Genomic DNA, 27,911 nt, shown 5'->3' with positions numbered 1-27,911 from the left:
ATGCAGAACAAAGATCTCGCTGGTTGGAATACTTTGAAGATATACCGAACCTGCCACCACTAAAACAACCACTTTGGACATTGCCCCAGCCGCTGAGCAGATCCAAGAGAACACCAACCCACCAACCAAGGCAGAAATCATCAAAGCCATCAAGTCTTTGAATACTGGCAAGGCGGCAGGCCCAGATGGCATTCCTGCAGAGGCACTCAAGGCAGACACAACAGCTGCAGCAGAGATGCTACATCCCCTGCTGCAGAAAATTTGGGAGCAGGAGAGATGTTCCAGCATACTGTAAGCTTGGCTATCTAGTAAAAACTACCCAAGAAAGGCAACCTGACCCAGTGCGGCAACTGGCGAGGGGTTTCCCTAGTCCATTCCCAGCAAGGTGCTGACCAGAATCATCCTGGAGAGACTGAAGAATGCCCTAGACAAGATATTGAGGCAAGAGCAGGCAGGCTTTCGGCAGGGTAAATAATGCACAGACCATATCGCTACACTGCGAATCATTATTGAACAGTCCATCGAATAGCAGTCGCCACTCTACATGACATTTTGTGGATGTTGAGAATGCAGGGAAACCATCTGGAAGCTGATGCAGCACTGTGGATTTCCACCAAAGTTCATTGCCATCCTCCAGCAGCTGTATGAGGACCCGACATGCCAGGTGATCCACAACAGAAAGCTGACCGACCCCTTTGCAGTGAGGACTGGAGTGAGGCAAGGTTGTATGCTCTCGCCGACAATTTTCCTGATCATCATGATGACTGGATCATGAGAAGAACAACCTCTAACAGCAACACGGGCGTTTAGCGAACCTTCGCCAGGCAACTTGAGGATCTGGACTTTGCGGATGACGTCAGCCTGTTGTCCCACAAGCAACAACACGCACAGACAAAGCTCACTTGGCTCATAGAAAAAGCAGCGATGACTGTCCTGACAATCAACATCAAGAAGACGGAGGTAATGCGGGTCAACAATAAGCAAGAAGCCCCACTCCAACTACATGGGAATGTATTACAGAGTCTGACCGCTTCGCCTACCTTGGCAGCATAGTCAGCAAAGATGGAGGTGCAGATGAAGATGTAAGAAGCCGAATAAATACAGCCAGTCTTGCATTCCACATCCTGAGACCTATCTGGAACTCCAAGGCTTTATCTCTACACACTAAGATCCGCATCTTCAATGCAAACGTAAAGTCAGTCCGTCTGTATGGATCTGAGACATGGCGTGTAACAAACACCATCACCAATAAAATTCAGACATTCGCCAACAGATGTCTGCGCCACACCCTAAGCATAAAATGGCCTGAGTTGATCTCCAATACATACCTGTGGGAGAGAACCAACCAAAATCCTGCCAGCCAAACATGAAGAAGCAAAAGTGGGGCTGGATCATTCACACCTTGCAAAAACCGGCCAACAATTTAACGAGACAAGCTCTGGGCTGGAACCAACATGGGCGTGCAGGGTTGGGAGACCCAGACAGACATGGAGATCGGTCCACAGCGAGGCAGAGGCAGCTGGCATGACATAGACCTAACTGGAAAGGGACGCCCTATGCTCCACTGACAGCAAAAAGGAATAATAAGATATGACATTTTCACTTTGATTTTTTTGTGAGTGAATCAATTCGTACATTTTAATATTTTATATTTCATTCTTCATTCACTTTGGAATTTTTAACAGGACCATCTGGAAAATTCATTGGACTAGCTCCTGGGAGCATGCCAACTAGATGCAACATGAATGCCTGAAAAATCATTTGAAACTCCCAAAACAGCTAGACCCAACCATGTAAATGTAATTTTTTTTTAAGTTAAAAAATCTTATAGTTTTAGAACAATAGGAGCCCAGCATGACATAAAATTACGTTATACAGAATAAGAAGTTTGAGACTGATTGCAAAATTTTTTTTTTTTTACTGCACCTGATGATTTTTATTTTCTCTGAAACATCTTTTTTGAACAATTCTCATGTGTGCAGACATGACAAACAAGTAGGAAGGGGAAGCTGTTTGGTTAAGCAAATTGTTTTATTATGAAGGTAAATCCAGCTATATTTATTTATAATAATTAAATGTAATTTAAAGCATGCGGCTGTGTTAATAGATTAGATAAAAAGTATTATATTTTCAAAATTGTCACATTATCTCTTCAGAAGGTATGAGAACCCTCTGTTGTGCCAGTTCTTATCTGAAACGCCAGCTTCATGGAGATGAAAAAGGATTTGACTTGTCTGCTTCCTCAGTGGATTATCATGAAGAATTCTAAAGATGCTGTAGTGCTTGGATTGTTGTCAATTAAAACTAAAGAAGAATCTGTCAAGGTTAGCTTTTCTGCAACAACTGGATTACAGGCAAATGTGAGTGTGTTTCAAATGTGTGCATCGTGGTTTGCAAGAGACCTTGAAATGGTTAGGCTTAAAATATTTTTTTAAACAATAGGGTGAAAAGATTCTCTGCACTGGGGTCACTAAAACTAATCTGCAACCATTAGCTAAAATTAAAATCACTAATAAAAAGTATTTCCAACATTAAATATGCCTGTGAGAATGGTAAGCTCTGTTCATATTCATCTGTAAAGGCAACTATACCTGTTTACTGTTGGTGGCTACTGCAGAATCAACATGCAAAGAGTGTGTACTGGTCGAGAAGACACTTCACAAAAGAAAATGTAGGCAAGAAGCATGTTGCCAAGAAGCAATAAAACCAGTACCTCACCACAGTATCCCTTTTGACAAAATTAAGCAAGAAAGAGTAGCATGATTACTGTAAGGGATGTTAATGAAATAAAAATCAGCTTCCTGCCAAAGTGTTAAAGATTTGTTTTGAGAGGGTTTAGCTTGGGCTGCAGTATTCAGATGAAATTCAAATTTCTAAAAGAAAAATAAATAAAAAAAAGAACAAAAATGATGAAAGAAATAAAAATACGACGACAAAAGTTTTTATTTTGCAGCAAGACTTTTATAGACCTGGACACACCTCTGGATGACATACTTCCCACAGCTTCACCATCCATTCTCACAGGCTATTTGAACTGTTCACAAATTTCTGTCTCAGTCAGTGCAAGGAAACATAAAAAATGCACTTGCATATCTATATCTTATTGTACCTCTGCCAGTTCTGCTCACAAGGAAATTAAGAAAACTATTGAACTTTGGCTGAATAGTAGAAATATGTAAGTTAACTCTTTTTACCATAAACTACATGATTAAATTACTATTCTTAATCTCTTTAAGCCTCTCACCTCCAAAATCCCCAGTAACATACAAAAAGTATCTGAAATTCTCACTTTCCACATGCATACCAATAAACACAAGCATGCATGCACAATATGCAACCGATATGGAAGACAAAATAATACTTCTGTTTAAGGCAAAGGCTCTCAAAAGCATAACTGGGCAAACCGTTAGTCTTCTGTTGCCGTAACTAGAAACTAACCTAGGCACCATTGCAGAACTCTTCAATGTTTACCTTACATTTCGTAATACATTTGTGTATTACATCGCTTCATTGAAATTTCAACAAATTAAGTGGATATGAAAGCCAGCACAAGACACCCATGGAACTGTCATGAAGAGGAAAGCAATTCAACTCCAAAATGGCAATTTGATACATATTTACTGCGTTAATAGTTCCTTTGGATCAAAATAATGAAACTGATAAACTGCAACTCTCTCCATTGCTTAGATTGAAAAATAGAAAACCTGCTAACATAAAATGCCAATATCCATATCTTGTATTTCAGCCTAAGATATGCACACAGAAATTTTATTTCTGCACAAATCACACAATACTTCAACCAAGAAGCTAATGCCAACATCATCAATGGTACATCACTCTTTGGTTAAAAGAGTTGGTTACATCTATTCCATAAGCTAGTTCTATATATCAATTTAATTTTAACTTTAAGAAAAAAAAATTTCTCACTTCACACACACAAATGCACTCAATGTTTTTTTGCAGAATCGGGACATGCAAAACAAAGGCATAAAAAGTGCAAAAGAGAGCCATTTGACCACTCCTCTCCACCTCATGTTGCTGTTTAAAAGTCTACTCAAGGTGACCTTTAGTAAACTTGTTACAAACTGATAATCTAAAAATAATCATGTTTAATCTGTTCAAGGCATCACAGCCATTCTTTATGGTATCTGAATCATGTGAAGTTTCTGTGATATCCTACATGACCTACAGGGACTGCCATTAACCTCTGCCCACCATTAACATCATTCATATTGAAGTTTCTGACTTAAACAGATATTAAAATTCATGAAGGGTGATGGGAGGACTCTCCCAGTTAAATCACTATGCACAGTAGTGCATGTTTTTAAAAATTATTTAAAAATCCAAGTAACATACAGTCAACAAAATCATCTGAAGGCTGTTTCATTAAGGAATGTAGTTTAAAATCATCAAAATTAACTAATCTCTATTTTTCTGTGAACAAGTTGCAATGTGTTGCAGTGTATGGCTAAAATTACACAAGAATACAAACTTGTCTTTGAAATCTGCACACTTCTTAATTATGAAAAGCCCTAACAACCGGGAAAGAACTTTTTGCATAGATGCATCCAGGGCAGACCCCTGGAAAAATTTGTTCAAAGCATCATCATACACAACATAATGGAACTAATCATGGTCCTGGCCCAAAGGCATAACACACACACACGGGAATCAGCATTCAACAGGCACAATATTCACTTGATGCAATGTCCATATCCAAGTTGAGAGAAAACAATAATGGGAACACTGATGGTATCCATATGACAAGACTGACACATTCTCTAACATTTCTATCAAATGTACTAAAACTCATGCTAATGAAATCTAAATGCAGGGACTAGTATATGAGGTTACCTCTTACATCACCTTTTCATGGATTTAGGCACCTAACTGTGCTGGACAGGAAATTTAAAATCTGTACAAAAGTACCGCGACAAACTGCTGCCAACATGAATCTCAAAACTAGACTTACAGAAACCAAATTCTACCAAAGAACCAAGCAGTGTATACAACAAAGCTGAACAAGAGACATCATTAGCTCTACCCATGTAAGCCTTGTCCTTTTTTCAATAAAAGACTCTGCAACACTTCTACTTAAATAATGTGTGGGCCATAAAATTTTGGCAAGAAAGACAACTGTTAATTAGTTCTTTTTGACAACAATAGCACTAAATAATCCAGGTGGTGCGTAACCTTTTTTTTTAACTTCGTGAGAAGATCAACTGATCAAATTTGTATTCCATGGGTAAGACCAAGAATCTCCACTTCCTCCATCACATACCTTCATGCATTCACATAGATTTTCTGTTGTAATATTTAAAATAGTTATTCATGTTACATTTTCTATGCAAAAAAAAAGTAAATCAAAGATATGTTTGTGAACAATAAATTTATGAGATCTGGCTCTCCAAAATAGAATACTTTATACATATACTGTCCACTTTCTTTTTTTTTTTGAGGAATATGCCCCATCTAATGCCCTGCAGCCTTTTATGTTTGCTACAAAAAAAAAATTAACAACACTGAGCAAAGCTGTTGCTTACCATAAGTAATAAGCACAGTAGCCTGTTGCTTATGCAAACTCTTTCAGATTTACAATCTTTACAGCACCAGCGCTCACTATATAACATTTACAGCAAATAATAATCAAAATGCTAGAGCACCTTTCCCCTGAGTGGAGGTGAGCTCAATGCACTGTGCACAACAAACTACAAACCAAAATTTAAGCATACAACAAACAAAATCACAAATACCAGCAAGCAGATATGTACCATATGCATGTTTACCTGTTAACAATATTTGTAGCACATTATGTGATCTTTCTCCTTGTTTACCACATATTCAGCATAGAACAAAAGTGATATTGTTTATTCTCTGTTTACGGCAAGAAAATAAAGACATACAATTACACAAAAAATTTATCATTAAAGTTTCAAATTTCATGTGAAGAATTCTCATTAATAAAAATATGATTTGTAAACACATTTACAAGTGCAATATCACAAAAAAGCTTAAATGTGAACTAAATCATGAACCTGAGAACCTAAAGGTGCACATTTTCTATAAACAAAATATTTCACCTCTGCATTTTTTAAATTCTTCCTCAAGTTTTTAGAATCAAAAGCACCACTTCATATGAAAATGGTCTATAAAAAAAATACAGGATTATACATCTGCTCATGAAATAAAAAGGTTGGAAATCCAGTCTGGCACATTCCATGGTGATTTTGTAGAAGGCGCTCAAAAGTGCTAAGGTCCAGTCCTTAAAAATATTGTACTGCAACAGCATACACACTGCCCTTATCTCTTACACAAACTGACACACATACTCTTGTGGTCAATGCAGGGAAATCTTACACATGCACCCATTTTGTTTTGGTCTCACGCTTAAGCAAATATACATTTGCCCCCATCTGACAGCAAAACAAAACATTTCATGAGACAGCAGTGATTCAATATGGTAGGAGGTGGGTTTGTGAAGTGTTCTATGTGTGTGTGTGTGCATTCAAGCATATGTACATGTATGTCATCATGAATACATGTGGCAAATGGTGGGAGTGCATTTGCACACAAATGAGTAATCAAAGCTGCATTACGAACTCTGTCCTTATCATAAGCAATTCAGAAACAGTCATCAGCATTAGCAGATCACTTCTAGACTTGCTGCAGCCGTTTCAGCAGTGGCCTATAATACACCCAGTTTTCTCCATCTTCATAAAAGTACTGGAATCAAATGTACATAAAATTAAAGTATGCATGTATCCACACATCCTTTTAACTTAAGCATTTCTACTACTAAAAGAAAAAAAAAACTTTACAGGAATAACAATTTTGATGAAGACTGAAGTAGTGCACTATTCACTCTTCTACATTACTAAAAGTACAGAAAGTTAGCTTACAGAATCCGCCCAATGTTTATATCATTTTAGTTGCCAAATGGAAACACAATTTCAGATTTCAACAGACATGAAAGTTTGAGAAGAATAATAAGGATTCTCCCATTTTGACAATTATGCTTGCTGATTAAATGTTTCTAAAATTATTTAGAAAAACAAGTAAAAGGGAGTAGCAAAAGCAAGCTAAATCAAAAGTTAACAAGATTACCTAAAGATTATTTTTTAAAGAATTGTTTTCTTTTAAATCATCAAACTTAACTAACTAATTAGGCTCATTTATTTCTGTAGTGTTACAATATATTGAGTTAATTTCATTTTGAAAAAAGCTTGTGGTCTCTTTAATATGTTCCTGCCATTTTATATTTCTGGTATCTTCATATTTTCAAGCATTATGAAGCAGTAAGAATATTTTGTAAGTATATGCTTCAACAATGCCAACAAATTTTCACTTAAAAATAAAACTAGAGTGGCACTTCCCTCTTTACAGTTTACATAAACACACAAACCATATCTACTTGGCAACGGGGTATCAATACCTTAATTGTAAAAAGAGATTCTGTGAATCTCTGATAATTACTCTTAAACAGATACAGACCTTGTTTTTCCATACAGTCCCAGTATCCTTGCGCACCTTGGCCTCCTCTCTCTGTCGTTGTTCTAAAGAATGTTTGAATTCCGTGGCTTTGTCCACATCTCTCATCTTTAAGGCATAAGTCACATCCTTCCACAGCCTGTGACACAACACCAGCAACCAGGCTAAATTAGCATGTGAATGAATGTCTAATGGCTGCATACTGTGCTCAGTATCAATGATTCAACTTTTTGAGGATGGTGCCAGGTGGGAACAACTGGTTTAAATGTCTGGAAATTTTTGGGACAAGAAGGGGTAAGAAAAAGGTATGTTCAAATAATGATCATCAAATTTATGTGTTGCACTAAGGCATGTAAAAGTGCGTGCTCGACTGTAAAGCAGAAAATCCCTAGTCTAAACTCTAATCAGGGGTGGATAACTCTCCCTGCCCACCCAACAGCACTCCAGAAGAAATGGGTTCCTGATTTAACAGGAACTGGTGATGGAAGATAAGGTTTGGGCTCCACTCTTTATATGCCATGCCTTAACATGCTGAACTACTTACAGCTCTCTGCCCTTATGGCCACTACCCTAATGGACTCTTTCCCATAATGATAATAATGTCACAAAAGATTACCTTAAAAAAGAAACTGGCTATACCTTGTAACCATTTGTGTAAGCATAAATGCTTTGTGTGAGATAGATAATAGTGCATAAACATGAAGTGAGATAGATAAACATGTATGTAAAACATGAATAAGATAAAGATGCATATGGGCATGAAAAAGCAACCTCACAACAGTGGACTCAAGAAACAATGATCTTGTGTTACATCACTTAACTACACAGGTAGAATAAATAATGGCCACAAGAGCGTAACATCACCAACCTTCGAGATTCAAATTCTCCTTGTTGGTCAACTGGCTGTACAATCTTTCTGTGGATAGCAATGCGACTTGTGTCGACAAAAGTTTCATTCATCTGCACAAGACAATGCATAAGGTTCATTAATAGACTACATATTTTATACATAACACACTCTGAAAAGGCAAAAATCTACGAATAATGTATGCATAAAATATCTTCCTTTAATGTCTGTTGCAGAAATGTGACATCCTAAACGCCCAGCATTCTGATAAAGTGACCCATTTGCCATTCCAATTCTAATATCCGACAAAAATTACGATAAAATGCAGTTTCAGCATCTATGAAATGTCATGTCTAGAATGAATAGTGCAGAAAAGGAAATGGACTGGAAGCACTAGTTAAGACTATAATGGAAAGAAGGATCTTGCCAATGCCAGAAATGTTTTGTTTGCTGAATGTGACCAGAAAACAGCCATTTATAAAATACATCTGTGAAGACTGCTAGGAAGATGGATGGTGGTGTAAGGATGCATGTTGTTCTTTTCCTATCTTTCCTTAGCCCCTTACTTTTAAGAAGAACAAAAAAAGGAAAATAAACCCACAAAAAATCTTTCATTTTATGTTCTTACCCCTGAAATGTACTTGGCGTACATCACACCATTCCATTCCCCTTCAATGGTGACAAAAGGTTTCTTTTCATTGGGTTCAAAAATTTGGCTTGTGACACGATTTTTCTTGCCTCCATAAAATGGCTAAGGAGGAAAAAGTCACTTGTGAAGTGAGACAGATACAAGGTTACCAAACAAAAAGCTACACTGAAAATATATGAAATATGTTTCCCCTTTTTGTTTGTTAACAATACTGCAAACGACAATATTAAACAAAATAATTTATCAAATCAGAAAAACTTTTAATAATATTTACATTCCAAAGAACAATCAAAAACAAGCTGCAAAACACACTACATATAGTTTGACACAGGAAATGGGAAGCAAATGAACGAGTCCAATCATGGTAGCTAATAGCCATGACAGCAATTATAAACAATGTAACTTTCAGTAAAAACCCTATATTACAACTGCACAGAGTAAGACAGATTTCAGTAGTAAATGATTATCAAGCAAGATCCAACCAATCAATTAGTTTTACAAATACCCACCTTGGTGTGAAATTCAACACTGGCATTATAGCCTGTCTTGGCACATGTAATTTGTACTTTGCCCCCAAGTTCTACCCAAGGTACTGTCAAAATTGATCTGCACAATACAGGGACATTGATGGACCAACTCTCCAGAACAGAACAGACAAGATGTACTAATCATATGCACATTTAAAGAAGTCATACAATTAAGAAAAGTACAGTGTTCAACTTTCTTACACCAGAAGTTGCCTCATTTTTCTTTATTGTCTACTTCATAAATTAATTCCTCTGCATGCTATAAAAAAGACAACTTTAAAAGATCAACCTGCCATATCCATTGGGGAATGTGAGCCAATATTCTTCTTCGTGGTTAATCACAGATATAACTGCCTGACCGATCATGTGGACACCTATCGACAGGCCAAGGAATTTAGACTTGGTCCAGATGTAGCCATCAAGGGATATCTTCTTGTTGTAATGCTCTGCATAAAATGCTGATACTACCATCCAAAAATACAGGAGTATGCACACACACACACACGCACACACACAATCACACATAAACACACAAATTAAACACATGCCCATTCTTGACCCATTTTTTTTCATTAAATCTGTTACAATTTTCCTATTTTTATACTCTTACCAGTTATTTAACACACGTAAAATTTCCAAACAAGTTTTACATTTTCTTCTCACATTTCTCATCTTCTATAATCATGCAAATACATGCAAAATATTCAGGCACATGAATATGTGGTATGGGAAAACACATTCTACTTCTAAACTTGTTAGAGGGATGGTGTTCTCAAAATTGGCCCTAAGCTGAAAAAAAGAAATTCATCTGCTTACTGGGTGGATGATGAGACACCTGTTCGGCGACAAAGCAGAGATTTTCCTTGGTACCCCATGGTATTGGTCCATCATCTACTTTTTCCTGATCAAAAAAAGATTAGAAGCCATGAATTCTTCACTAAACAAAAAGCTTGATGTAATACAGACTACTTAAATTATCTTACAAACACAAAGCTGCATTAGAACATTCAATTTGTGAAAAGCATCATACCTAGTTTATGAATTTTCTACACAGCAAAAAAGGCAAACACAGATTCATTGTCCAGCACATCTACCAAATAAAGTTGCTCCCAAGATATGGAGGGGAAAATCAGTAGATCAGCAGCAAAATAGTTATTTGAAATGTTTTCTTTTCATATACATACTGACAGACAGCTGAGGAATCATTTTCATTTTTCTAACCTGGCATTCTGAGGTCTCAGGTAGCGTCCAGTAGCACTGGAATGTCTCACCCAGAATTGGGTTGTAAGGTTTCTTGGCAATCTCACTGGGGCGCCCTGCATGAAAGGCAGACAAGTACCACCTCACCACTTGCACCATACGATCCCTGGCAGTTGGCATGTCTGCAATCCTGCGGCAATGTCGGCTATTATTTGCACATGAACTGGGAATTTTGCGAACAAACTAAACCAATATAAAATAAACATGAACAGTGGTGGATGCAGCTACCCAATTATTGATTTCATCTTTGCAATATTGTATAAATATAGATAACATATATCACGTGCCATTAGTTTGCCTCTTTATATTATTTCTGTGATAATACATGCACTTATATAGCACATTTCCTCACAGGAGAGAAAAATGTAATGCACTTCATAAAGGAGAATGACACAAAAGACATTAAATGAATTAAGATGTGAAAATCAAGATATTAAATGGATTAGGATATGATAATCATGTGGAGTTAACATGATGTTGCTTTTTCACAATTCAAGAAGTCAGATTTAAATGGTTCAGATCTATGCTCTTTAACAACAGCAATGTCATCAGATGATAGCACTCTACATTTAAGTCTATATTCAGTGTACAGTTTCCTCTAAGCCAAAAAGTAAGTACGATTTGTAGTCACCACACCTAAACCACACAAGCAGCCACCACCATTATTACTACTATCATAATCATCAACATAATTATTATTATTGTAATATTTTTATTATAAAATTATTATTATTATCATTATCATATTATTGATGTATTATTAGTCATGTGCAAACATAACATTTTATCACAAGCTAAATTCTACTTCTTTTCTACTTTTCGTTAGATTTATAAATAAATGTTTATGTGATTTTTTTTCCCTTTTGTAGATGATTCTACAAAAATTATATGTAATCTCTAATCACTTTTATCAACATTTTTTAGGAACTTGGCTAACATTATTTATGTATTTTGTATTTGCACTTTTTAAGTATTCTCACACAATGCAGTACTGACTTGCAGAAAAGGTCTGGATGGGCAAAGAAGTCGGCATACATCTCTAGAAGAGAACGCCTTTCAAGAATGAAGGTAGGAAGAACAACTTTGGTCAGGTCCATGCCAATGCGAACCTGAGACAGCAGGTGGCCGATAATACTTCCATGCTGCTCCATAGAACCCACTGCCATATTATTAAAAACTTCTATTAGTCAGTATGGTAATAAAATGGTGATGACTTAAAGGTCTAGTGTAGAGCACATTTTTTTAATGGCTGGGTAAAGCTCTGTGCAAATTGCCCATAATTTGAGTGAATAATTCCCTTCTGTTCTTGCACATACACATACAAATGTCCCCATACATAAAAAAAGGTTAACACCAAAGGCATTAGGATTGCACATAAGTAAATCTATGCTGTCCAGTCTTCAGACAATGGGAGAAATGAGGCATAATGTAAACACTGATGTCACAAGTTCAACCTATTTCTGCACATGATGATGTTTATGTTAGTATCTTGAGAATGAAAAAGGGATTTGCCCCGATTTGAGAGAAAAAGTATCTGGCATCCCATTAGACCTGTTAATTACTGAAACATAATGATGTAAGTAAAAAGGTGGATAGCTGTCTGCCCACTTTCTTGTATTTAGAAGGCTAAAACAGGTCAGTTACCTAATGCAAGCCCACGGCCACATGCATTTGTGGCATTGGCATGCATAATAGTCTGCCTAAAATATAGCTTTAAGCCACACTTTTTTTTACATAAATCCATCATAAATAAACAAATTGAATTAAAAAAAGTGTATTGAGAGCTAGAACTCTATGAAAGCTGGGAAGATCAGTCACAGTATAAATTATGAGAATAGCTAAACATGACCTGAATCAGGTGTCTTTACAAATGGAAGTTTATGTCTACAATTACACACAGCTTTTATTAAATGCAAAGATGACCTAAACAACAATATTATTAAGCAAAATACTGAGTTAGCATGACTTTGTCATCTCTATCAGATAGTGATAAACATAAAGAAAGGAGGGGGATTTGTTTTGCTCCAAGCCCAGCAACTAACTCAGCAAAGCAAGTGGTCCGGTGAACATGTGACACATTCAGAGAAAGAATGGCATGCCTGAGATCAGCAGAATGAGAGAGAAAGAGGAGAGGAAAGATGAGGGAAAAAGGGAGACAAAATCAAGAAAGGAGAAAGCTGCCGTTACTTTCACAGTTATCTGCTCATGCAGCAGTATTTATAAATGCAAAGATTACAACGCTATCAATATAAAATTGTGACGGAAACTTTGATGTTTATCTTTAATACAAACTCCATCTAATGTCACAGTTGTACATCTAGTCACATTCCAATAGTACACAAGGAAAATACAACAAATAGAACTACAGTTAAAAATTGTAGACTTACAGTCTTCTTCATTTTGAATATCATACAAATCTGCAACAAAACACAACACAGATCAACTCAACCAAGACTTGATTTGGCTAAAAAAAAAATCGAAGTCTCTATGTTTATTAAGATACAATATTCAAAGGACTTGTGAATAACTACTGCTGAGTGACCACTTAAGTGACACAAGTAAGGAAGTGTCACTTCTTCAGGTTAGTCTCGAAGAAAGAGTGTTTCCAGGGAAAACTTTATTCCTGAAAAATTTTCATTGTTGACTTTACCTGCTGACATGACCATAAGGCATAAACTATCAGAAAAACTGTTCCAGAATATATCAGCTTGTAGGATAGCGTGTTTGTTATGAAGCTGATACAGAGGGTGGGACTCGCTGGGAGTGAAAAAGGTGGAAATCCTGATAAAATGAAAGGCAACAAAAAGCACAGTCAGGCTAGCAACTCATTAGAGCACAAAGTATAGACAGATTGCCAACTCATTAGTGAACTATGAACAAAGCAGTGACTAAAATGTTAAACTGGATACCACCGTCCAAAATTAACTGAGAGGCATCTCCACATCACAATAGCTAAAGTTGCTGACTTCATTCAGGGTGATGAAAAAATGTAGCTGTTGATATTGTTATAATATGTAGTTTAGAGTATAAGAAAATCCCGATTCAACCAGTCCCCTAGTCTAATTTAACCTTTTAGGTGCTATGTACAAAAAAAAAAACCTGTTGGTTTTGATATACAAGAAGAGGTGACAGTTATTTCAGGGTCCAGCAAAACAGGTCTGCTAGCCAGTGTCATGCATCCACTCTCCAGCTGACTGAACTAATCTTGTTAAAGACCAAATGTGGTATATCAATGGTCATGTCTTCAGGAAAAGCCAATGAAAAAAACTAGTCAACAAATCTTGAATATCACAAACATTTGCAACACAAGACTAGATGTGCAGTCATTTCCAAAAAATATAAAAAATCAGTAAGAAAAAAGATGGTTAGAAATTTCCTTCTTTCGTAACAAAATTTAATCCCCAATCCCTGCACTTTCTGACGAACCATCATATAGACACACACAGATCAAAAAAAAAAAAAAACAAAAACAAAAAAAACCCCACTTCTCGTCTGTAGTTTTCAACAAACTTAATGAACCACTATATCTGTTGCTTCTTAAAAAGTAATTTTCTGAATGAAGATAAAGGCAACAAAACTGATTTACCATCAAAGGTACTGTTGTCTCCTGCATTGGGAATGGGAGAAGGTCCATCAACACTTGAATCTTCAAAAACTTCTTTACTGGAAAAAAGTACATCACAAAATTAATGGTATCTCATGATTCAAACTTTGTTCTTTTATGAAGATAGCAAGCAATAAAAAAAAATGTTAATTTTTTCCAAAACTAATACTAGGTTTTGCTTGCCTGGAAACAAAGTTAGCAAAACCAAGGTATTTGCCTTTTTTCCTAACATATAGAATAAAACACAACAAGAAAATAAAATGTTGTTTTGAACTACTGTGATGATTTCAAAAGTCAGAAACATGCAACAAGAAACAAGAAAATTAAATGAAAGAGTTAAAAAAAAAAATGATGACAACTGCAGTTATTGCATTAAATAGAATTTAATTAAATGTTACGTGCATCTAACACTTTATTGAAACAGACGATGCATTTACATCATTTGGTTTACTTGTTTTTTTATCAATACTCACTGAGGCGAGGGCTTGGGGGTCTTGATCTCTTCTGCATCATAAAACTCATCATCCTCACTACTAGAGTAAGAGGTATGAGGTACTACAAGGCTGTCGCCTGTGAATGATGAGATGGAAGACCGAGCTGTCCTCTCCACAGATTGGGCAGAAGAAGCTGCCAGTAAAACGAAGCAGCATTTTGAACTCAGGAAGTGCAGCCAAGTGTTAACAATGATGGCATGAACGTATACATCTCTTTAATTGCCACAAATTACTCAATGAAAAGGAAAAGCTCATGACAGCATTATATGTAGTACTTTCAGCTATTCCAATGAACTTGCCCATTTTAAATGAAAAGTGTAGTATTCTCTTTCCATATGTATTGTTTATAATCATAAGTGACTGTGATTTCCTTTTGTTGCAGAACAGCAGTTACCAATGATGAATGATACATTTCACTCCTAACAAGACATTAATAGCAATAATTATAAATGTGATTTATATAGCATATACTCAGACTCAGCGTGAGGAGTGTGCTCTTAGCACTTTGAGACAAGAACGAGATAAGGACAACATATAAAGATGGAAGCTTAAACAAGTGTACTGATGTCTAGTATTAGTAATAAAAGACAAATATAAAAAAACGCAAAGAGAAATCGGATAATAAGAACTGAGAGTATCATGATTCTGCACAGGAAGACAAATAGAGAGAAGCCAATAGGTTAAAAAAAATGGGGGGGGGGGGTTTGAAGATGGACTACCATTATGTGAATTGTTGTTAAGAGAAATGCTCAAGGGAGAGGTGTTTTTAGTGGACATTTAAAGGATTCAATGGTGGGTAGGTGACATATGGAAGGGGAGAGAGTTCCATTGTTTTCCTGCACTTTATCAATAAAACAACATCATTTTACTTTCTTTGAATTAACAACAGAGTAAAAGAAAGAACAAAGCTATTAAACCTAAAAGCATAAAAACACAATTAAGCCTCATAATTGACCACCTGCTTTAGGTTTAACAAATACAAAAAAACTACAGCAATCATACAATGTAACCTCGTAATAACAGCCATCAACTAAGTATCTCACCTGTGAAGTGATCAAAGTTTGCCTCATCTGTTAAAGGTGTACCATGAGGAGATCCATTCAAAACAGGTTCTTTCAAACTCTCCTGTAAATAAAACTAAAAATGCTATAATGAAGTTAATAGCTTTATTTCTTAGGCCAATAAGCACCACTCCATAATAATGTAGTTAAAAAAATTAAATAATTTTTAGTACTTCTGATGTATTTCTGAGTTTCTTTCATGTAGCTTCTGGTCTTGAATTCAGCAAATATAGAAATATGATCAAACCTACAAGCAAAGCAAGACTGATCACAAAAAGGAAATAAAATATATTCATTGTGGTGGTGGTGGTGGTGGTGTTGAAGGTTGTGGAGTTATTGAGTAACTGGGGGAAAGTGAGGTGTCACTTGTTCCTTAACCCTTAGGGCATGATGGTCCACGATTGTGGCTTTGCTGTGGAAGGCAATTTTCATTACTTTAGTAAAGTTCAAACTTTTTCTTTTGCAAAAATGTATGGGTTTCTTGGTCTAACGTTTACCTGAGAGCAGCAATAATAAAAAAAAACGTCACCCAATGTCGTCTTCACAGTTTTCAGTTATTAGCCGGTCTTTGAAATATTTAGACTTTTATGCAGTGCTCAGAGTGTTTAAAAAATCCAAAAGACAAAAATGATGTCTAAAAAGCATGCTTAGACAAAGATGTAATTATAATAATGTAACTACATGGTTGTTTCAGTCACTTTCATGGTCATCAGCAGGTGAAATCTATAAGCATGGTCAAAATCATTAACATTCTGGGAACTTTGAACACATGTAATGTTCATTCAGATGAAGTCTTCATGCACTTAATCAGACAAGTAACTTGCTGAAAAGCCTTACATTTCATTCCTATAAAAATGGTGCAGCAGCTGCTAACATTCACATTAATATCTATGTCCACAACTAACATTCACACCAATATCTAATATCTCACATCACCAACACCATTCCCTTTCACAAGACCATTCCCCACACTACCGTCACATTCTGACTGACAAAAGAACATGGCATTTATTTTTCGATAATAACCAGGTACTACACCTGCAGTAATCACTTTCTAGCTCTCAGCGTTCTTGACATAAAAAATCATTTCACCTGCTTCATCTGCTGTTGCTGTTAAGTTTATCCACAGAGGTAACAATGTTTTTAACAAGGACATCACTCAACATAGCTGATGATGTTGACAAAAAACTTTCATATAGCACATCTTCTGCCTACAATATGCAAAAGCCTCACCATCAACAATGCTGTCAGCATTTTCCTCAATGTAAAACTATTTAAAGTTCAGTATCAGACTTTTCCATGATTACTTGCCCTTGATAATCCCAAATGTTATGCAGTATAGTTAGTAAGGTCAACATTTAGCAAATGCTTAAGAGGAAGAAGAATGCAGTGTGAAAAACTTGATGTCAGATTAAATGACTCCTCAAAAAACAAAACTTAAGCCAAGAGTAGCTTCATCACTACAATTAATAATCAATAAATCAATCCAAAGTTTACCACTACCTGGTGTTTAAGCAATGATAGGGCTGAGATCATAGGTGGGAACAAGCCTCACTTCACAGTCCATAGGAAGCTCTATCAGTAATAGCCACATCATTTCATAGTCCATTGTGATCCCCATCAGTAAAAGTCACACCACTTCTCAGTCCAAAGCTACTCCCATCATTAATAGTCACAGCACCTCACAGTCCATAATAACTTCCATTAGTAGTCGCTATACCCCTTCACAGTGTTAGTAACATTAGTAACCGCCACACCACATTCCATAATGTCTCATCACTAACAGCCATGTCACTTCCCAGTCCATAGTGGAGCTATCAGTAATAACGATATCACTATACATTCCAAAATAGGCCTCATCAGTAGTCACCACCTTATAGTCCCTAGCCCTAAAAATTTTCATTTGGTTTCCTTTTTTAATGCCGCTATTTCATTCTGCAGGATAAATGATCCCTGCTCACATCAAAACTGCCATGTTTGAAAAATGTACAGATTTCTTTTTTACTTGTAAAACTATCTCACCTGTGAAATGTTTCTCACCTTCATCTTGTGAAATACCAGAAAGCCTGACATTCACAAAGGCTATATTGCTACATTCTCTCCATCTTATACCTTGAAAGTTGACACCACATTTAGTAACTTCTCTGACACTAAGACTGAGATTGAAGAATGTAACTTTGCTCATGCAGCCATCTAATTTTGTCATCCCAGCTGTGATTACTTCTCTATCCACTACCATCAGTCGCTTAAGAAAGACTGCCATTTCTGGTTTGAAAATAAGCAATGTTGCATAAAATTTGGAGATAATCAGAACATTCAGATTGGGAAATCAACATAACATCTGTGCCACTTTGAGGCATCTTCACAGTTCCAATCCTAGGATGTACTCACACTCTGAACAGGGTTCACTCAGGTCTGACCACACTGAAAATAAGGACCTTTTAATGACCGGGAAACCTATTCTAAAGACCATTCATGGAGGCCATGGAACCAATATTCAAAGATACATTGCAAATTCCCCACTGTGCTTGTGTCTTTTTTGTCTTACAATATACAGTTTTTATGATTTTTTTTCAAATAACCATCTATGTTGGAAACTGCACATTTCAACTTTCCAGTCATGATGGCTTTTTTTGGATGCCTTGCCACTTGCATAAATAAGCTACCTATCACTGCATAAAACTTATTCCTTATGCATGGGTGGGAGTTAAAATGTTTCTTGGGACTAAAGTAGGTCAAATCCAGACACCACGCCCTTTTTTTTTTTTGATGAAAAATTTTAGAATATGCTTATCTTATACAAGATAGCTTTTTGTCTATGAAGCTGTCATTATTTTTTCTACATCATGTAAATTTTTTTTTTAAATGCTAATATTCACAAGTTCCTTAGAACAGCAAAACTGAAAAAAAATTACCTATTGCGTAAAAACCAATATAAAGAAAAAGTTTTAAGTAGCATTCTTGGTAACAGAAGTCTTGAAGGAAACAGCTCCTATTCCAATCAGCAAGCCACATTTTATAATTGGCTGAAGAGAACAAAAACACATTTTTAATAAACCTTAAAATCAAAATAATTATCTGTAACAATGAGATGATGCTAATACAGTAAAACCTCCCTATTGGTGACAGGTGCCAGCAGATCGCCTGAATGCCTGCAGAAAAACACCTGTTTCATATTAACCGAACGTCTGCATATACATTTAATAAGAACCTCCAAACTAAAGAATAATGATGACAAAAGCTTAAAAAAATCTGAGAAAATCATGCTTATGCTTCATCCTGAGATTTTAACCTAACATCTGCAGATACATTTAATATAAACCTCCAAACTGAATATTAATAACAACAAAGGCTTTAAAAAAAACCAAATAATATTTATTTAAAAGAAAATCGCCTTATGCACCATTGTGTGATTTGTTCTCTGAATGTGTACTGCAGAGCGACTATTTTTGTGCAGTATGTTGGAATACACTTATTTGAACAACTCATATTGGGATGATATGGTGAGTACGACTGGAGCTACATGTATGTGGCTTGGGTAGAATTGGGTGACCCAATAAACAATCTTTCTGTACTTATTTTACATGATTTCTGCAGAATATCGCAATATAGCAGGGCTTCTGCTAAGGCTAAATTCTTTGGGGTCCCAGGGACCCCTTCTTCAGATTTTTAAGGAGTCCCTGTTCTTCGCCCAAATTTGAAGGGGACCCCATTGACGAAAATTGAAGGGGTCCTTCGAACTTTTAATGCGTACTGTACGCAATTTTTTGCGTAAGCAGAAGCCCTGATATAGAGTAAGCAGATGACCAGAAGCAGTCTAGTTTAAAATGCACATACTTTCTGTCAACATGCAACGTTTGCAAAAAAAAAATGTTGTAACAGAGCATAAACTGTCAGTCGTAAGTCACATTGGGGAGGTAGTCATAATGGAGATGACATTTATATAGTGAAATATGTCCATGAAAACTTTTTTGGTCATCGGTGCAAGCTTGCAATTATTGGTTATTTTATTTAGTAGGAAAGTGCTTCCACACTGAAGTGATTTCGCACTATGGGAGGGGAGAAAACCGGAGAAAACCCCCAGCCCTGTGGAGAGGTGTCACATACAGAGAATGTCCGAAGACAAGATCAGAACCCCGAGCTATTCATTGATGTGGTGACAAGCAAGTGTTTCAACCACTATATTACAAGGGTGCCCTGAGCTTTTGATGAAGAACTTCAAAGCTTTTGACATTTGTGTTCTGGATGGTGAGAGTTAACAGTCTGAAATTGGTTTAAAACCTGCACTACAACTACAATTGTTTGAATTGTCTTCCTGTGGTTCCTCCTTATTCTTAAGAAGTTCAGTTCCTCATGATTTTTTACTGCTCATCCCCATTCTTTAATTCAAGATGGCAGGCCTTTGTTATGTCCCCTAGATTCTGACAGGGCAATGATGAGCTTTTGAGCAGTGAAGCTAATAAAGACTAATAAGCACCTCTCTTTTTTCTTAAGGTCCTAACCACAATTTATGCAGATCTATTCATTAAAATTAAACACTTCTAATGCCATATTTTTCCTACCCCCAAATCTACAAACTTATAAGCATCTATAAGGATCATACGCACCCGGTTTAACACTGTGTGACATAATCATATTCAGTTTAATTTCTTGGGGTTTTATAGTTTCTTTTAAACAAACTCTTGTGCCCTTACCTTGGAATGACTCTTCCAACAGCACGCACATTTCAGTTTCTGAAATTTTATTATGATTATCCATAGTTTTTGAAGAATATAGTTGTGGTCAGAGTGGTGCAGGAAGAAAAACACAATGAGGAAAGCCTAGCTGCATGCAGCTTCACCATCTAACAATGACATCCGCAAAATCACCATGTTCCCCGACAAACAAGCACCATCATGCAACTAGCCAATGGAATGTCAAACCACCGAGATAACAAGTTCCAAGCACAAAAAACCACTTTGATCAATTCCACGCCACTGATATTTAGCTACCAATTCCAAACTGTTTAGTCAATTGAAACTTCAATATTAAAACACAAGCATAAGCAACTAAATACATCTACACAGTTGAACTTTGGTATTGGAACGTATCTTGCACCAGAAAAAATACTGATAACAGGAGTGATATTTTCTTCTAGGAATAATTCCTACGTTGGTCTTGCTTACTAAAATCCTTAAATGCACTTTCCTTAAAGGTTTTCACACTTCATAACACCCGTGTGTTTATATTTTGAATGCGATAAAAGGAGGTAAACAAAAATTACTTGATGAAAACCACTGAATAAAATAAATGCTTAGGTTATTCAGAAAAATATTGTCTTTGTTTAGTCAAGTGGTGCAATTTGCCAGTGCAGATGTAGCCACTGTAGTGTTTTTGGATTTTCTCATACATCATCTTTATTGTGCAGGTCATAAGGAAAGGGATGCACATTAAGATTAATGTAATTTTTTTCTTCCGTCTCTTGATTATTTCAACCTTCTTCTTTAACATACATACTATTTTTGGTCTATTAAAGACAGTGTGGTTGAATTAAAACTGCCAACTGGCTGGATTACATCATAATGTCCAAGTACATCATATGCCCATACAACCATTGCATAGACACAGCCCCAAACCCACTTGTTCCGTGTGGAATAAGATTTTTCAAATTATATTGTTGGATTCTTTTAGCTTTCAAGGAGGACCTAAAGAATTGCTTTCATTTTCCATTCACATGATAGCAAGCTTAAATAGGGCATCAACACTGACATGATCTTCTGTAAGAGCCAACATGGTCTGTACCTCCTATGGAAACTCAGATCTTTCTCTGTCAGCTCTGTCATCCTCACTCGGTTCTATCAGTTGTTCATCGAAATTCTCATCAAATTTTCTTTCATCTCTTGGTTCCACAGCCTCTCCCTAGGGAACAGGAGCAGTCTTGTCTCCCTTGTTAATATCTGTTCCAAGATCACCGGAACCAGGCAGAGGGATTTGGGAGCCTTTTGTCATCAGCAAATCCTTAGGAAGGCATCACGCATCCTCTCTATTTCTGATGATGTGTTGGCAAGTGAGTTTTCACTCTTGCAGTCTGGCTGTAGGTAAGTGATGCCTGTATGCAGAACCAATCGTCAACGCAACTCATTCATTCCATGTGCCATTCACTTGATTAACTCTACTGGTTGTCATCTTGTACTAGGCTGAGGTGGTCTAGGGTCACCAACTGTATCTGCTGTTAGGAATATATGTGTGTGTGAAAGAGACACTATTTCAACATATACATTTATATTATCTTTTTTATACGATGTATAAGTATGTACTATTGCTAGTACGAGCACTATTTTGAATTGCCCCTGGGGATAAATAAAGTCGTATTGTATTGTATTGCACCACCTGTTCTGGAAGCTCTTTGGGGAAATAAAATCCCTTGCCTTGTGCAGAAACACCAAGAAAAAGCAGTCCTGCAACGGATACCAGCCCACATCCAAATCCCAAGGAATGAGACAGCCAATCAACTTTCACATTTGGATCATGAGGACAGTAACCAGAAATAACTTCTCCATGAGGAAAAGATGGTTGGAAAGGCTGCAATCCAACCAACTCTCACACGATAAAATTTTCTTGAATGATGGCAGCTGGTAGTGATTCAGCGACTATGCATATGACTGACTGAATGCTTATATGTTCATGAACAAAAAGCTGGCGCCTTCACCATCCTGTATCTGCAGCTTGGAAGACATGCAAATAGATGGCACCATAAAAAACCTGTACAAAGATGAAGTAATGAAGAGTAAGTGGATGAGTTTTCTTGATTATGAAAGATATTTCTTAAAGAGGTGGGTTTTAAGACTGGACTTAAAAGATTTAAACATAGACACAGTTCAAAGAGAATGCGTCAGAGAATTTCAAACAACTGGGCGATGTTTGAAGAAAGTAAATGTCATACAGGATGGAACACATTTCAGTTTAAAACATATCTACAGAGGTACTTGAATGACCTACGGTTTGCTGTAATTTATTTTCAGTTTCTTTGTTGATATCTGGGCCGTCACAGAGCATGTGTTCACAATGCGGTGGTGCAGACCTGCTGGTGCTGAGAAGTAAGGCCAGATACTAACAGTATACATGATACTAAAAACCCAAATGGCAGATGGCAAAGTGGTTGGACATCCACAGTGAATGAAAGAGGCCCAAGAACAAAGCAATAAGGCACTTCACACTTCAAAATAACAGGCCACGATGTGGTACTTTCAAATGAGTGTGGTCAGGCAGACAGACCCAAACCAGTTCAAACCAGTACCAGAGAGGCTAAAAGTTACAAGAAAATGCTGAAGAAAAATGTCATGGTTGTGTTCATCAAACTCAAACACAGCCAACAGGCCCAGCAATGGCAGCAATTAGATGTGATCTATTATTTGATTGAATTAAAAGAAACAAAGATAGTTGGACTGTGATTTCAATAGTGGGGTATGGTCTTTAAAAAAGAAAGTCAATTCCTTGCTGGAATTTATATATTGCGGCTTCCAATAACAAGGTTACACTGTAAAATTATGGTTGCATGCAAATGAACAGAATGAATGAAATCTTAGAAGCATATCTAAAAAAAAAATCTTCTGGTCATTTTCAGAAGGCAAGGACAAAATGAATGCAACAAAAATGTCAACTGCAACAGCTGAAGATGTCAGAAAAAAGCCCACAAATCAGTCAGTGGCATATATTCATTGTGCTGCTGCTGCAGACCACATGTATCTTTTCTACATTCCAAGGCTTGTCTGCAGTGCAGAATTTGACCTGATATTCGAAACAAATTTGTGGGCTTGAGGATTCTCACTTACCTTAGAAATCTGGAGGCTTATTATGGCATGTTTAATTGCTTCAATCATGGCCTGCAAGATAAAAACACTCCTTTCAACAGTCAACTGGTGATAAACTCAGCATCTATCAGAAAATATCAAATCATGCACAAGCATTGAAATAAAAAAAAAAACAGAAAAAATTATATTCTTTCAAAAGACTTAAAATGACATGTGGGGGTGGGGGGTGTATGTACATGCACATGCATACATGTGGATAAATTGTCATGTCCAAAAACAAGATAAATATTAGTATTCACATGTGTATTGTATATGCATGTTTGATAATCAGCATTCCAACAGATAAGAGGCAAAATACATCTATGTAAAACAAAAACACTCACATCAGCTGTGACCTTGATCACGTTGTATTTTTCTTTTGTTGCCACATCTGGGCACTTGCTGATTCTCTTTTCTAAAGTCTAACAACACACAGACAAGTTTCTGGTAAACATCTTTAGTTCTGATTACATGACTAAATGAAACAGAAACATGGCCTTGCAATGTTAACATAATCAAACATCTGCTTTATTAATCTTCCACAAATGATCTCATTCTTTACAAGAAAATATTTAGAAAAACAGAATGACGAATGTCATGAAGCAGCCACAAATGAGTTCCCTAACTTTCTGGAGCAGTCTAATTCGGAAGCAAAGAAATTTCAGCTAAAATAAATTGTAAAGCATATGACTGTTCCATGTATTTTTTTTTCCTACCATAAGAAAAAGTAAGACATGGTAAGAGTACATACTTTATTCTGCTCAATAAGCAGTTGTAGATATGCATCTGTCTCCATCAGCTTTCTATCAAACTGTTCTGGACTTACTTGAAGCCCACCATTATCCTAAAAGTAATCCATAAATGCAGTTTACTGATAATATCTGATGCATAGGTATAAGCATAAAAAAGTTTGGCGCAGAGTCATTTTTATATTTTCATATGAAAGATTTGTTTTTTAGTGTCAAATATATCTGTAAGGAATACCCAGGCATGTAAAACTTTCAGAAAACACCTTAAATCCCATCTTTTTCTAGGACTACTTAAAAGACTGCTTCTCTTGAGTGAGTGTGCATTATGTGCATGCATGCCTGTGTGATGTGCATTACGAGTAGCTTCTAGATAGAACAGGATGGAATATCAGAATTATTATTGTCACTTCCCCTTTAGTTTCCTTCATAGCTTAGAGACATAACCTAATTCATAATCCATGCACAGACCACTAGTGGAATTCAGAATAAATTACACTGATTTGGTCCATGCAGGAATTTGTCTGACAGTAACACCATAACCCTTAAACCAGACTTATGTAGCACGGCTCATTGACAAGACGAAATCTCTTCCTTTTCTTGAGCTTAACTTATAGGCTGTCAATCACAGGGCCAGAACACTAGCTACTATCTTAAGTAGACAAACCAAAAAAATGTCCTCTCTTTTGATGTTTGTTTTTTTAAACTATTGCTTGAACACCACTGACATCTCTAAACAGTGACTATAATAGGGGGGCACTTAAAAACAACAAAATAGCTAGCATATTCAAAAATAAACCTAACAAGCACTGTCACCACATTCTTCTAAAACAAATACTGAATAAACCTGTAAGGAACATACCCTGCCATCATTCTGAACCCTTTCAATTGCTCTTTCCAAGGCATCAATCCATCGTTCTCTTTCCTCACTGTCTCGTGCTAAGAAGGAAAGTAAGTTCCGTGGTACATTTTACATGTATTTTGCAGATGAAGCCTCTTAAACTTAAAAGCATCATTAACATGCATTCAAAATGTTAAATACTTGTTGAGATAATCAACAAATTCTTACAAATTTAGATGAGCTAATAACTGTGATACTTAGAAACTATATAAATTATCTACAATTTTGTTTTGTCCCTTAGAACTTTAAGATTTGAACCAACCTTTCATATAACAATGACTAGAAATCACAACTATCATAATCCCATTTTAATTAATTTGCATGACAATTTTTTAATCAGGTTTTAGTCTGCTACCATCAAATGAAGACCAGCACACATATCTACTCTGAAAGTACAGGTGGGTATGTGTGCATTGAAGTAAACCATTCTTAATGGTAACTGAATGCTGAAATTTCCCTCGTGACCATGTATACAATGTGCATGTGTTTAAATGATATGTGCATCACATTCAATAAGCAGATTGACAGGTGCATTATATGCACTCAGATAGGATGAAAACATGTGCACTTTTATGTGTTACAACTAGGAAGACATTAAACCAAATGACCAGCTCATGATACAGAAGCAGTTGGAGAAAAGGAACAGCTAGGTATATACACTGAATAACCAGATGGACAAACTGCAGCACTACCAACAAGCCTCTAAAAGTTATTATTTATGCAGCAAACATCTTCCCAAGCAGTGGATATGAAGATATCAAAGTTATATAATAGGCAGCCAAAATCAACCAATAAATTAACAGTGGAAAAAAGCACACTGGAAACCATCAAATGGCTTGTGAAGTGGTCTCCCTCACACTGCAGAATGGTTGGCATCAAGCAGATAGGCGGAAAAAAAAATGAGGCAAAAGCACAAGAAGGCACCCAAGTCTGTGTGAAAGAAATAAAGTTCACACTTTGGTCCATCTGTGGACCACCACAGCCAAATGACAGTTACCACTGATGTCCAGCCAGTAACGGGTGACTATATTACGGTGCAGAATTAGGCACAAAACAACTCTGGCTTATGACATAACCCCCTCCACTGCCACTCAAGTTTCTTTGTGAAGAAAACTGCAGAACATATCTTGAAAGAATGTAAAAGACTCTAGTCTTTGGACAAGGAGATATGGCCAAGGCAGTCCCCCTGCAGCTCATACTATATCGGCTTGTCAAAGCTCTATAAAATACATCTAAATTTATATTAATAACAGGCCTCTAAGTGTAATGAAAAAATACACCTTAAAAACCTAGCTTGTGTTAAACAGATACTAAACTATGAACTCCAGCAAAAACAAATGATTTAAAAAAAGTATTACATTTTCTACTTTAAAAAAATTGACCAGAGGGACTCTGTATATTTAGCATTTAAGGTTACTTGAAATAATTGTGTATCTTCAAACAGCTAATGCATACCTTGAAAATGAAATGTCTTTTGATCAACTGTAATAGTGAAGGTGCTGTCGTCTTCATCATCTATACCGATGATAGCTCCCTTAAATAAATTACAGTAAATTAGTCCAAGTTAATGTGAATCTATAGTGGTGATAGTGTTGATGATAAAATATGATGAAAAAAATGACAATTGTAATGAAAGGTGATGAAGACATGGCTGCTTTCAAATAAAATTATTGAACCTGTCTCATAAAACCAATGTTTATTATTACATTAAAGACATAAAAGTATAGAAATCTTGCTTGTGTTAAAAATTAGCAAATAAATTTTAAAATGATCTTAAAAGATATTAAAAGGATCATTATCAAACCTTGAGTCTTACACACCCACGACGAGAACCTTTCATCATTTTGTCCTTTGACTGAAAGAAAGAAGAAATATACATGTTACGTTGAAAGACTTTGGCGCTTCGGCACACTGTCTCTAAAGATTTAAAAAAGAAGACGAATATCATTTATTTAATCAATAAGCTGTCTTGTTATAGAACTACTAGTTCTGTAATCAACCCTTCAGTCTTTTCTGCTCATGCAAATGTCAAGATCATCTCGGAAATAAGAATTCGCGTCAACGTTACCAAGCAACAAATGACTGGCATCTTTTCACGATAAATATCGAGACAAAAATTGAAGCAATGAAATGGCCAAGTTGTATATTCACTAATTTTCATTTCGTGTTAAAATCTAGGTAGGAGCTCAAATATCATTTTAAAAAGTACAATAAATTCTGGTAAACATTACTGTAATATCAACATCTACTGGTAGGCGTGTCGCACATTTATAGGATTGTTTTCAAGCTTTACTCAGTGCATAGAAAATATTTGTTAAAATCACATACACAATTGCTTCTTACCGTATAGTATGATAAAATACCAGAAGAAGTGTCCAGGACAAACCAGCGGTACTGCCACCCCTTCATTACATTAGTCCATTTACTCAAGGGTCCTTCCATGACTGCCATTTTGAGCTACACCGGAAGATGAGTAAGCGATGACACTAGTTAGTACGCTACCAA

The 27,911-nt window shown here is 36.3% G+C and overlaps 1 protein-coding gene and 1 long non-coding RNA gene across 3 annotated transcripts; one reads left to right on the top strand and one right to left on the bottom strand.

Moving 5' to 3' along the window:
• The first annotated feature begins 1,544 nt into the window (after positions 1 to 1,544).
• LOC112573531 lies at positions 1,545 to 5,468 on the top strand. The gene is made up of 2 exons (XR_003101248.1): positions 1,545 to 1,793; positions 2,157 to 5,468. It is a non-coding gene; the product is annotated as an uncharacterized LOC112573531 (long non-coding RNA).
• On the bottom strand, positions 2,926 to 27,875 carry LOC112573530 (oxysterol-binding protein-related protein 9-like). 2 transcript variants are annotated; one of them, XM_025253996.1, is made up of 21 exons: positions 27,750 to 27,875; positions 27,211 to 27,261; positions 26,862 to 26,940; positions 25,368 to 25,444; positions 24,511 to 24,603; positions 24,104 to 24,181; positions 23,742 to 23,792; positions 20,625 to 20,663; positions 15,913 to 15,994; positions 14,849 to 15,002; positions 14,358 to 14,434; positions 13,159 to 13,188; positions 11,768 to 11,930; positions 10,733 to 10,901; positions 10,328 to 10,412; positions 9,801 to 9,975; positions 9,494 to 9,590; positions 8,964 to 9,086; positions 8,357 to 8,448; positions 7,492 to 7,627; positions 2,926 to 6,723 (listed from the first exon to the last, which is right to left on the bottom strand). In XM_025253996.1, exons 1-21 carry the CDS (start codon positions 27,855 to 27,857, stop codon positions 6,655 to 6,657), a joined length of 2,028 nt encoding a protein of 675 aa, XP_025109781.1. In that variant the 5' UTR covers positions 27,858 to 27,875; the 3' UTR covers positions 2,926 to 6,654. The 2 variants fall into 2 exon arrangements, with proteins under 2 accessions (XP_025109781.1, XP_025109782.1); XM_025253997.1 differs by lacking the exon at positions 20,625 to 20,663.
• Positions 27,876 to 27,911: the final 36 nt, after the last annotated feature.

Source organism: Pomacea canaliculata, linkage group LG10, assembly GCF_003073045.1.
Source record: "Pomacea canaliculata isolate SZHN2017 linkage group LG10, ASM307304v1, whole genome shotgun sequence".
Taxonomy (NCBI): domain Eukaryota; kingdom Metazoa; phylum Mollusca; class Gastropoda; order Architaenioglossa; family Ampullariidae; genus Pomacea; species Pomacea canaliculata.
The sequence above is the reverse complement of the archived record's forward strand: the minus strand, read 5'-3'. Positions and strand labels throughout refer to the sequence as shown.

Excerpts from the sequence above, each read along its gene's own strand:
- LOC112573530 (XM_025253996.1), bottom strand. The coding sequence starts at position 27,857 with ATGGCAGTCATGGAAGGACCCTTGAGTAAATGGACTAATGTAATGAAG. Across the intron at positions 25,445-26,861 it reads AAAGACATTTCATTTTCAAG|CACGAGACAGTGAGGAAAGA; the intron begins GTATGCATTAGC and ends TTTCCTTCTTAG. Across the intron at positions 20,664-23,741 it reads TAAGCCTCCAGATTTCTAAG|AAACTGAAATGTGCGTGCTG; the intron begins GTAAGTGAGAAT and ends ATAAAATTTCAG.